The sequence below is a fragment of the Pholis gunnellus genome, assembly GCF_910591455.1.
Source record: "Pholis gunnellus genome assembly, chromosome: 5".
In the NCBI taxonomy this organism is placed as follows: Eukaryota; Metazoa; Chordata; class Actinopteri; order Perciformes; family Pholidae; genus Pholis; species Pholis gunnellus.
This window is the reverse complement of record NC_136531.1, coordinates 19,487,605-19,499,461: the sequence shown is the minus strand read 5'-3', so window position 1 is coordinate 19,499,461 and position 11,857 is coordinate 19,487,605. Positions and strand designations below refer to the sequence as shown.

The 11,857-nt window shown below is 39.4% G+C and overlaps 1 protein-coding gene across 1 annotated transcript; it reads left to right on the top strand.

The window, feature by feature from the left end:
• Positions 1-7,898: 7,898 nt before the first annotated feature.
• Positions 7,899-10,546, top strand: LOC306695645 (galactosylceramide sulfotransferase-like; the record flags this gene model as incomplete). The annotated part of the gene is made up of 2 exons (XM_079158945.1): positions 7,899-8,026; positions 9,283-10,546. 2 exons carry the CDS (start codon positions 7,899-7,901, stop codon positions 10,427-10,429), a joined length of 1,275 nt encoding a protein of 424 aa, XP_079015071.1. The 3' UTR covers positions 10,430-10,546.
• Positions 10,547-11,857: the final 1,311 nt, after the last annotated feature.

Sequence of the window (11,857 nt, the reverse complement as noted above, 5' to 3'; positions counted from 1 at the left end):
AAGGAAAAAAAACAACGAATTAGCTTGGAGAGACTGAGTATTGGCATGAAAATGATATGAGGATATAAACACACAGCCACTCTCACAGGCTATAATTTATTTCATGTCATTTTACTTTTGATTTTGAAGCTTTGATTGAATCTCTCATCTGGTGCCGCAATTACATTTTTAATGGGAAACTAAATTGAGTTGAAATGGGATCCTGCATTAAAAAGCGAACCGCCTTTCACTTTGATTGAAGGATAAAGTCACATTTTTTCACGCTCGCTCCACCTGTTTTTAGAGATTTGTCTTATCTTGACACTGTTGTTTATTTCCACACAATCCATTGTCAGCCGTGGCGGCTTTTGACGTGGCGGACTGAAATGAATGCTTACCATAGCTGACTGATTAATCCCGGCATCTCAGAAAACAGAAATGTCTCTAAAATAAAATATATATATAAATGAAAGGCAGTCACAAAGAGGAAAAAAAGGAAAATGACGAAAAATGCAAAGTATGTGCAGATCCTAAAATAAAGGAAATGCTGAGAAAAATCATAATACTTTAAATATTATTTTCAGTTCAGTTATTAGAGCTCTTGTTTTTCTTCCACCGTGCAATAAAACATTTTTTACGCCTCGTGAATGCTTTTATGCTTTTAATATAAAACAGGTGCTAAATCTGCATCAATAAACACTGTTTGTATTCACAACTCATAATAGTGAATTTCCCGTTGTGTTGTGTTTGCATTCTACTTTTTAGTGTCTGAATATTCATCAGCAAATTAATGAGAAATTTAGTTCTGTTTAGTTTTGTAGTAAAAAAGGATTTACGTTCTTGAATCTATCTCTATCCGACACGCTGAAATAAGAGAAGCGAGCAAGAGTTAAAGGATTAATATGTAAGAGCGCATGGTAGATTAAATGTAAATGTGTGTGTGTGTGTGTGTGTGTGTGTTACAGAGAGAGAGTTACACAGAAAGTAGAGAGAGCGAGAGCAGTACTATCCTTGTGAGACCTCTGTATTTACTGCACTGTTAAGCAGCATTCATTTATCAAATGAAAATCCTGCTACACACATACGCACACACACACACACACTCATGCATGTCCACAAATGGCCCAGTGAGGGCCTTCTCCCAAGACAGATCATCTAATTAGCTCCATTTAAATGAATGGGTTAAGCAGATTTATTTGTACAGGGTGTGCTGGTACTACGAATGCAGCTTGTTTCAATGCCACACAAGCATCCAGGTCACTTCATCTGGATTTCTGGGAAGTGGAGGACAATCTGGTACAGAGCACTCGAGATGCACCCGTTTTATTTCTACACTCGGGGTCTATTTCACATCAGAGAGCATTAAGGAAAGAGGGGGGTAAGGAGGGAAAGAAAGAGACGTTGAAGAGAAGGGCAGGAAGGATGCTGAGAGGAAACGAGGACGGAACAGAAAAGAAGGTCCAGCACACCAGATGTTAAGGAACAGAGACCTTCTTTAATTTGGTCAACTGCACCACCGGAAAACACCTGAAAGACTTTGCTGTTACAGGGTTATGCACGTACACGTGTGTAGCCTGTATTTCACAAAGACATCGACCCTATTTAAAAACAAAACAATTATTTAAAAATCCTATAGAACGAAACTCCCACAGCAACGTTTCCTTGAGGCTTAAACTCCCCCAGATCTGGCACTGAAATAACTACCCATCTCCTGTAGTCACTCCTCTGTCCAAAACCACATTCAGTATGTTTTATTGCCAGCTTAAGTGTCTTAACAGCTGCCCTGACCCTCACTAGAGTGACAAGAATACTGCTGACAAGACACAAACTTTATTCTTTCACACTTCTGGTCGTAAACTACACCCCATAGACCTTGAAAGGGGCACACTTCTCCAGCAATGCAAAACTATACAAAGGGCCTCCGAAGCTTTATGAGTTATTTTACAAAGCATTATTTGTCAAAAAAAGCTAAGACCATATAACTGCAACATCCCTGGTTGAATTCCCCTCTCATCCTTCCATGTTTCATTGTCTATACTGTATCTCTAGTGCCGCTATGTAAGAACAATCCTTCAAGCCTCCTTGAATAATATTCATATTTTGAATGACAATTTTATTCAGCTGTGAGTTTGCAGCTAACTACAATCACTCACGCACAGGCAAGTCTCCAACCCCCAAGTCTTTGGACTGTGAGTAGTTTTTGAGCACCCATAAGGTCCTGGATCTGAACACAGAACCATTCGAGTGTGGAAAAATAACGTCATTCTATGATGATGGACTCAGTTCTGAAAAGAAGTTCATTGCTGTTTATTAAAGTTAACTTGAGGACACGGGTCAAAAAACTTTTTCAGACAAACTGTCTTCATGAGCACACATAATTCACCATTTACAAGTCTCCCCTTCATAATGAGCACAAACTCCTATTATTCCCTTCCATCATTCATCATCCGACATATATCTCTGTGGCATTAATAAGTCATGGAAGTGCTTTTTGGGCATAACACCTCCCAGTACGCCGGCAGGGGAGGCGGGCTGGTGAGAGAGTGTGTTTACCCTCTGAAATATTTAACAGCCCCGTGTTCAGCAGCTGTTAACCTGCATGCACTGTGAGGAGACATACTGAGTGTGTGTGTGTGTGTGTGTGTGTGTGTGTGTGTGTGTGTGTGTGTGTGTGTGTGTGTGTGTGTGTGTGTGTGTGTGTGTGTGTGTGTGTGTGTGTGTGTGTGTGTGTGTGTGTGTGCGTGCGGCCTATAACCTGATTACAGTTCTGATTACCTGTTGGGATGCTATGAATATTTCAGATCCTCCCAAATCAGGTCTGAAAGTCAATGATGATGTAGATGTTGATGATGATGATGATGATGATGATGATGATGATATTTGTGTGATATCTATCATCTATCTATCTAGATTGATCTATTATCTATCTGATAGAAGCCTCTGTGTGGACACAGCAGGCCTGATGCAGAGGATAAATCACACACTGGCTGGGTAGAAAACTAGTTTCTTTCCAGCCTCAAATAAAAGAAAACACAAGTTGTACCTCCTCATTTGAGCACTCAAATATGGAAATGGGGCACTTTAATGATGTGCTGTTTTGTAGAACAGAATCTGAGAATTGATAAAAGCATGGTTCAACATTCTTGTTTCATTTTGGAATCTCTTTTTATCATTCCATAAATCAGAAAATACTGTCAACTGCTTTTTCATTTTTGCCATGTTTTAATAGAATAAAATGTTCCATAAATCAGACTATGACTATGAGTATGAGGAAAAACTCAAAGACCTTTAAAGATATGTATCGTGAAATCCTCCCACAGTTGGTTACGTGCATTAAAGGAACAGTGTGTGTAAGATCTAGTGGCATTTAATGGTGTGTCGCAGATATTATATTCCATTTCTGCCAATTAGTCCTCCTAAATGTTACACTGTTCCTTTAAAACAATTAAACTACACATTTTCTGAAATTGTATATTAAAATATCCAAATGAGGCAATCGCTTTTGCTAACTTTTGGATAATTGAGAAAAAAATCTACAGAAGCAAATAGAAAAAGTGAAATAAACACCTAAATATATATGTTGGATGTTTCCCTTCCATTAGTCTGAAAGAAGGCATGTTTATAGAAGCAAAATGGCCCAAAATCTCAAAAATGACCAGTGCAACAACGTTTTTGCCTTTATGTCTTGCCTGAAAGCCACCGTTATGATTTATCCTATTCTTACTATTCATATGCAAATGCAGTGTTTGGTTAGCTAGACGGAGATTTTTTTTTCATCTTCTATGGCCTAGTGGGGAGAGTTTATCACCCATCCTCCCTCTGTCTTATCTCTCATCTCAGCTTTCTGCAGTGCTCTGAATGCCTGCTGCTGTTGGCCAGTTGTTTGTCCAAAACACGCAGCTTTTGCTGCACAAGCTCTCTGGAAAGATTTTATGGAAATTGAATGCGTTTTGTGAACATGGCTCTGATATACTAGAGGTCGCCTTGTATATAGAAGGTCATTTCAGAATCAAATGAGGACCCCGTCCTTTATTCATAGAACAGCATGCAGACACAACTACTACTGGGGTGGGGCATCAATGTTCAAGTCACTGTAACACGTCAGCTATCAAAGAGCACGTGAGATGTTGTCATCAAACATCATCACTACTGTCAAGGCTGGATGGCCCAGCAGGTAAAAGCTTTCCCAGAGCCCCAGACACTGAGGGGCCCCAAAGGCCTGAGGATCCGGGTGTGGCAGTTAGTTTGTGGGAATTTTTCTTCAGTTCAAACGGTAAGGACATTTAAGTGGCTCCTGCATTTTAACCTAACCCTGAAGCTAGATGGGCCCTTTATCAAAATCTAGTTTCAATATGTACAAATGCATTTTGTCATATACACGATTTTAACACATGCACATATATAATGATGATCTTTTTTATTAATACTGGCACGAGTAAGTAAATGTGGACCCCACTGCTGATTTGCGTGCAGGTTTCTCCGTCCCTGAGAACCACAGATCCTAAAAAGCATCGGTACTGTTTTGGAGCAGAGAAGCAGCTGCGGAAAGTTCAAGTTAGTAGTGGACAGAGCTGAAACTCTGTCAGCAGCAGCATGGAGAGACTGTGTCACCCATAAAGACAGAGTTGAAGTAACTGTAATAAAAGTAAACTTTCAAATTGTTTTACTGATCAAACATCCAAGCTAAAAACAAGCCCCCCCCCCCCCCCCCCCCCACATCCCTGAGAGTTTATGTTTGTCCATAAAACGTTATCTCATCCTCCTCACTGCAAAATCTGGACACTAGTTGGCAGTTACCATGTAAATAGCGAAGATACACAACCCAATTTAAGTGCAGAAATTCACGATTCCAACATGAAGCAGTAACAATGTTTGCTTCTCCACACATAACATCAAGATTAGATTGGGCTGAGTGTGGTGGAGCAGTAAGGACATTTTGTCAATTGAGTTTTCCAGCACAACACAGACTCTTCCGGCTCACAATATCTGATTTACGAGCAAGTGACACTCCATGTCTGGACAAACACAATTTTACAGTATCCATTATAGATAGTGTAGCTGTCAGGTTTGTGTGTGCGTGTGTGTGTATGTGCACACAGTTCCATTGATGACTAACGTATAACACAGCCGATGTACTTTTACGCATCCATCAGATCAAACACTGACACGTTTATTTTCCCTAAAATAACTTCTCAGTCCACGGTGAATTAACAATAAAACATAATAAACGAATATCAACATCTGCTCAGAATTGAAATATGGAACCATTACCACAGATGAATGTTGTCTGTCGCAATTTTGCATCAATGAAGATCTGTAAACACCGTCTTCATGTTCTTTTACAGAAATAGAGAGTAATTGTGGCTGTAAAACAGCTTCTGCCAGCTAGCGATGAGGTTTTAATCGCTCTTAATCATCCAGCAGCATGTAGTTAAGATGAGAAAGTTTGTTTATTTTGAACAGGAATATGGTATTTCACATTCACAGATCTACAAGCCTGGAACACCGCGTTCTTTCACAGCTGACTAATGAGCAGCAGGACTTTGAGGGAACCGAAACAGAACTGACAGTGTCACTCAAACAAAACCCAAAATGTTTGGCTCCGGTAGTTCAGACTGGTGAAGTTCCACTTGTTTTCCGCAAATTTGGGTAAAAGGAAGCTGCAGGTTTTTGAAATCAGACAACATGCTCAGACTTATAATGCACACTAATTGGGACAGATGTGTTTTTCCACCAAACGTCTCCCTCTGGTGTTGCTTCAGCTTAAACTCCCCAAAAACTCCTACTTAAATGTACTGATGCTATTTACTCTTCAGCCTAACTGTTTATGTCAAAGTTCTTGTGACGATCCTTTGCACACCATGACAATGACAATGTTATTCATGAGAGGTCACTGTCACACAACCGCCGTACACACCGAGAGGCATTAGATGGGAACGGTTTTAACGGTTGTTCATTCACATAAGAGAACTATTGTGTGGAAGTATTGTATTATTTAAAGCACATCATAAAAATCACAATATCATATTTGCATCTGCAGCGTCGTAAAATGAAACTGACCATTTTTTTTTTTCAAAGGAGCTCCCTGACAGCTGCATGTCGTTATCCTAAGTATGAAAAAAAGGGACAATTGTCTAATGATGGTCATAAATGATGTTGTTTTATAATCAATGTAATCTGAAGTCTGTACGGCCCTTTGGCGTGATCTTGTCAGGAATACACAGATGTTTTGCAATGGGGCTAATTACTGTAATTGATGTTATATTCTTTTTGCCCCGACTGCGGGAGTGAAGGGCCGAAAGCTCATGAATGATAAATGCAGATTTTAAGTGTGTGGATGTTTTTCTTCTTTCCCGTATCACTTATTTTACATGTCAGGAGTAATCTATGAGTAAAATTTGAAAGTAAAGTGCAGTGTGAGTGGAGTTCAAGAATTAAAAAAAAAATAAAAAAAAAAGATCAAGAAACAGCACTGAAGAAAAAAAGCAGTGTGCAGAGATTTTAAAAGCATGTAGCTTCTTGGAGGAGGTGAACGCTTTACAGTCTGCTATGAATTCATAAAATAAAGATCATTTATTTAGATATTTCCATTTTGAGTTCGAGTGAAATCGCCTCAGTTTGGTTAAACGATGAGATGAGGCCCTCTGCTGAGCGGCCAGGATACTGCAGTAAGGCGTGACAGCTGGGATGCATGTGTCCTACCTTTTTCTCTGCTCCTCCACACCTGGAACACAAAAGCTGACACGACGACAGGTTTTTGTATCCAGTCTGATTTGGTCACTGTGGAGACAGTCATCCAGGCTACAGTAAGGTAAACAGGGTAATAAAAAGATACGATTTGGAATACTCGCCATGGCAGGAAGAAGTTTGATGTGAGAGTCCTGCGACTGGTATTCCACATAAATAGTAAGGGTCCGCTTTTCCCTCCGCAAATCTGATGTCATTTTTATTTCTTGTTCTTCTTCAATGGATTTACTATTTCTAATTGGTTCAAGTGAACAGAGAATAACTGTACAGTTTTATATAACAACCAAACAAAATATTCTGGGTTGTCGTTGTTAACAATTAAGGAATTTCTAGTATTTACAAATACCACTTTAAATTTGGATTTTCAGTTTTGTATTCCTTTTGGTTGGAAAGTAGACTGGTGATGCTTTTTGAATATCTAAATGCTGAACAAAGAAATAAAAGAAAATGTAGAGAAAACATCTCAATGATGGAAGTAAGCCTTCGTAGTCTGCTGTTCAACAGATGTCTGCTGATTATACAGCATTTTAAATGGAAAATGAATAATACCATTTGTTATGAGTGTTTTGCATGCATTATTTAAACACAGTTAAATATGATGACTATCTATTTAAAGCACTCTCAGTTTTCACAATGTGAAAACTGATGATTGATTAGAGTAAATTGAATCTAATTTAACTTGCAAGTGCTTCTAATAGGAGTATTACATTTGGCCAGTCTGCATTCCGGATCAGTTATAGAATTATTAGACTTTGCTCTCTGGTTTTAAGTTCAAAGATAATCTTTATGACTTGATTCTAAGATTAGGAGCGATTTACTTCTTGGAATTCTGCGAAAAGTAGAAATCACTTCTACAATCAATAGAAAAGTTTTGATACAGATCAACCACACATTTTTGTCTTTGTAATTATACAAATAACTTGTTTGTGTTCTGTATTTGTTGCTCTGGTGGCACCTTTCAGCACATTCCTTCTTTCAGTTGAAGTTGCAATGAGAAAGTCAAACATGCACCTGTTATGCTTGACTGATTGATTGATCTACTGGAATTCTTTCTATTATTAAATACAAAAGTCGAAGCGTGTTATTTGTGTCAAACAAAGTGTGACTCAAATAATGTTTGCGCTTCGCCTGATATTTTTGTTCTTCGTCTTTTTTTTCAGTTCCCTGTAATCATGTTCCAAAAACAAGAGAGGCAGTGGTGGAAGCTCCAGATCCAACGTGTCACTGTGGGTTGTCTCCTCATCAGTATAACTCTGCTCTACACTCTTTCGACAGTACAGATCAACTTCACTCCACCAGAGTAAGGCTTTTAGACAAAGGGGCAAATAAACAGTCTCATAGAAACCGCTGAGAGTGCTATAAAAACACAGCATATTGATAAGACAGGCATAAAATAGGACATTTTATTTCTAGTCAGTTGGCAGATGCAGAATGGCTGCAAAGGTAAAAAAAACATAAGAAAAAACACACAAATCATTGTTTTGCTCATTAACATTGACTTTTTTTACCCTTTATCTACCAACTGTAGCCTTTATTATCTAACTTTAGCACCGTACAACCTGTTTATGTACTCATTTATGACCATTTACAGGTGTCTTTATCTAGAGATAAGACAGGCCTCAATGTAGAACAGAAATCTGGTTCCTGGTGATGACGTGTTCAACTGAAAGAGTCGGTTCTTCAATTATTGTATAGAATATTAAAATAGAATTCAATGTATGTGCCTAAGATGTATGTGCCTTTTTATCGTTGGTAAACTGGTTATCTATAGACAGTATTGTACAGTACCCCCATTCATGTCAATTCATTTTAGCATCATCAACTCATGTTTTAATTTCTACTGAATTTCATTTGCCAACATCAAACACATTGAGTTGGCTGGTGCAGCTCCATTTTAGCGTTTTCTGGAACAATAAACATGACAGAAATATGTTTTAAATGATCAACTTTGGGATATAAATCCAATAGCACTTCTTTGTACTGGGTATTTTGTTAACCTTTTTTAAACTAATCATTTAGTTATTGGCACCAATTATAAAGTAATCACTCATTCTGCAAATGCAAATAAAGAGAAGAATATTTGACTGTATAAATATTATGTTAATTTACTGACTACAACGTGTTGTGTAGTATACTGTGTAGTGTTGGCACCTAAAAGACAATCAGCAGTGAAAACAATATGTCTTGGCATTTTAATATTTCACATTCAGCAATGTGTTCATCACTTTTGAGACATTCTCAATTACAATTGTCTCAATTATGTTTAAGGGCAGCATGTGTTTAATATTGTAGTGACATTTGATGTGCTGCAGAACAAGAGCGACAGATCAATCTGTGGATTTTAATTATAGTACAGTGATACTATGCTTGTGCTGTATGGCTTCAAGCTTTCACAACACATTGAGAACTATTGACATAAAATAAGAAATAATCTGATAGAAAGAAGTATTAAACGCTGTATCTTCTGATCGTACACAGTTTTCAGTGCGTAACTGTAAATATGCTGTGATTAACTATGGTGACACTCAATCATTTCCCCGTGCTGGCTTCCTACAGGCTCCCAGTGCCTCGCTCCTGTGCTCCCCCACCAGACCAGCACAGCACGCGGCCAACCACGAACATCTCACAGCGAGACAAAAACATCTGTGTTCCTAAAGTAGACGTCATGTTTATGAAGACCCATAAAACGGCCAGCAGCACCTTCCTCAATATCCTGTTCCGCTTTGGAGAGAAGCACAAACTCAGATTTGCCTTCCCTAACAGCCGGAACGACTTCTTCTACCCCTCCCCTTTTCAGCGCGCGTACGTTCAAGGCTACGAATCTGGAATGTGTTTTAACATCATGTGTAACCACATGCGATTCAACGCCACCGAGGTGGCCAGAGTGCTGCCCCGAGACACTTTCTACAGCACAATATTGCGAGACCCAGCAGAGCTCTTTGAGTCAGCCTTTCATTACTTTGGTCACGCCGTTCCTCTGACCTGGAGGATACCAGGTGAGGATAAGATGGCTGAGTTCCTGGGTGACCCTAAACAGTACTTCAGCCCAGATGGATTTAACTCTTTCTACCTGAAGAACCTGCTGTTCTTTGACTTTGGGCAGGACAACACTCTGGATCCAGACGACCCGCGTGTTGAGGGGGGCATCAGGGTCAGCGCTGAGCGTTTTCACTTAGTCATGCTAATGGAGCACTTTGAGGAATCCCTCATCCTGCTTCGGGATGCTCTCTGTTGGGAGACGGACGACATCGTCTTCTTCAAGCTCAACTCCCGTAAGGAATCCGCCGTATCTAAACTGACTCCTGAGCTCAGGGCGAAGGCCCTGCAGTGGAACGCCATCGACTGGAAGCTGTACAAACATTTTAACGTGACCTTTTGGGAGAAGGTGGAGGTTTTCGGACGACAACGTATGGCAGAGGAGGTCGCGGAACTAAAGAGGAGGAACGCAGAATTGGCGGAGATCTGCATTGAGGGAGGTCACTCCGTCGAGGCTGGAAGTGTTCACGAGGAGGCCATGCTGCCGTGGCAGCCCATCGGGGAGAAGTCTATAGAAGGATACAATTTGAACAAAAACGTAAACAAAGCACATCAGGAGTTGTGTCGAAAGATGTTAACCCAAGAAATTCAATATTTGACAGACCTGGGCGCTAACCTGTGGGTCACTAAGCTGTGGGGACATGTGAGGAATATCATTAACTGGTGATGAAGATACAAGAGACACAAGAGCTGAATGCATTTGAGAGTGGTGTTTTCAGCTTTTCACTATATTTATTCACCTTTGCAGCATGTTACCACACCTGTTTTTATGGCCTGAAATAAAAAAAAGTGTAGCTATATTACTTATCTTAATGTATATTGTAGTCTGGCTGAGATTCACAACTACACACAGGTGTCAATATCATCCAGTGCAGAGCTGCATTTTCAGACCTCTTACAGTCCGACCAGTGGCACCTAGAAAATGATCTACGAGGTGAGATATTATAAGTGTAATCCTCTTATTCATATTTTTTTCACACTTTTTTGCACTTTACCAGAACTCACTTTAAACAGGACTCTTCAAACGTCATCCAGGGTTTTCACACAAGGATACCATTGTTTGCTTGCCCCTGAACATGGCTCATTGCTGATGTACGATGTTGAATTCACTTTGCAACCTGCTCTTTGAAACTATTTTGAATATCAATTAAAAGTGTGTATCTGCCTAAATAGATCTCTGACAATCACCGCTTTTAAACTGATGTTTCCAAGACAGGAAATTACATTGTGTTGAAAAACAAAGAGACTGAAGTGCTAATTAGTCACCAGTACTGCAAAATGTAATATTGTAAAAAAAAGAGACAAGTTGCTTCTTTTCTAAATGAGTTCATACAAATGTTGAGCTTTGACAGACAACAAGACAGTAAATCTGGATAAATAGAAGATTCTAAATCAAGATTCTCACAGTTCCCCCTTGTAGTTAATGCATAAAGGCAAAAATATAACAGAAGGGTTCCATATAACACAATAGCTGGAGGATGACAGGTAAGTTGGCAGTACAATCTATTTTCTACGCTGAGGCATAAAAACCAGTAGAAATATGAGTTGACTGGGTCATCATGCTGAAACCTTGAGAGATAGATAGAATTAGTTTTTACAAATGTGGTGAACACAATCCAGAACCTGCACCTTTTATTATGAACGCAGTATAATTTAAAAGAAAAAACCTTTTCAAGAAAGAACTTCTTTCTTTTTTACTCCTTCTCTCCCTCTTCACACAAGCAGAATTATAACCCTTAAAAGCCGTTGTAACGTCACAGCATAGATGGCGTGTTTTACAGTGGTGCCAGGCTATACAAACAAATCCAAACGACTATATCTGCCTGCCAGTTAGATCATTACTGCTATCTGGTGGTAAAGGTGACTCCTCTTTTGTCAGGCTGTTGGTTTCACTGCTGCACCCCTGAAGCCTATATGGGGGGCAAAAAAGAACCTGCCGTGGAAAATGTAGTCAATATGTCCTTACTCTTAACAAAATCAATGTACTAACAACTCTGAACCAGCCTTTACAACCAGAGCTGTTGATCATTGACAGTCCCCTGCAAGTGATGGATTGATGGTGTTTACTATATTTATAGACTGTATATCCAGTACC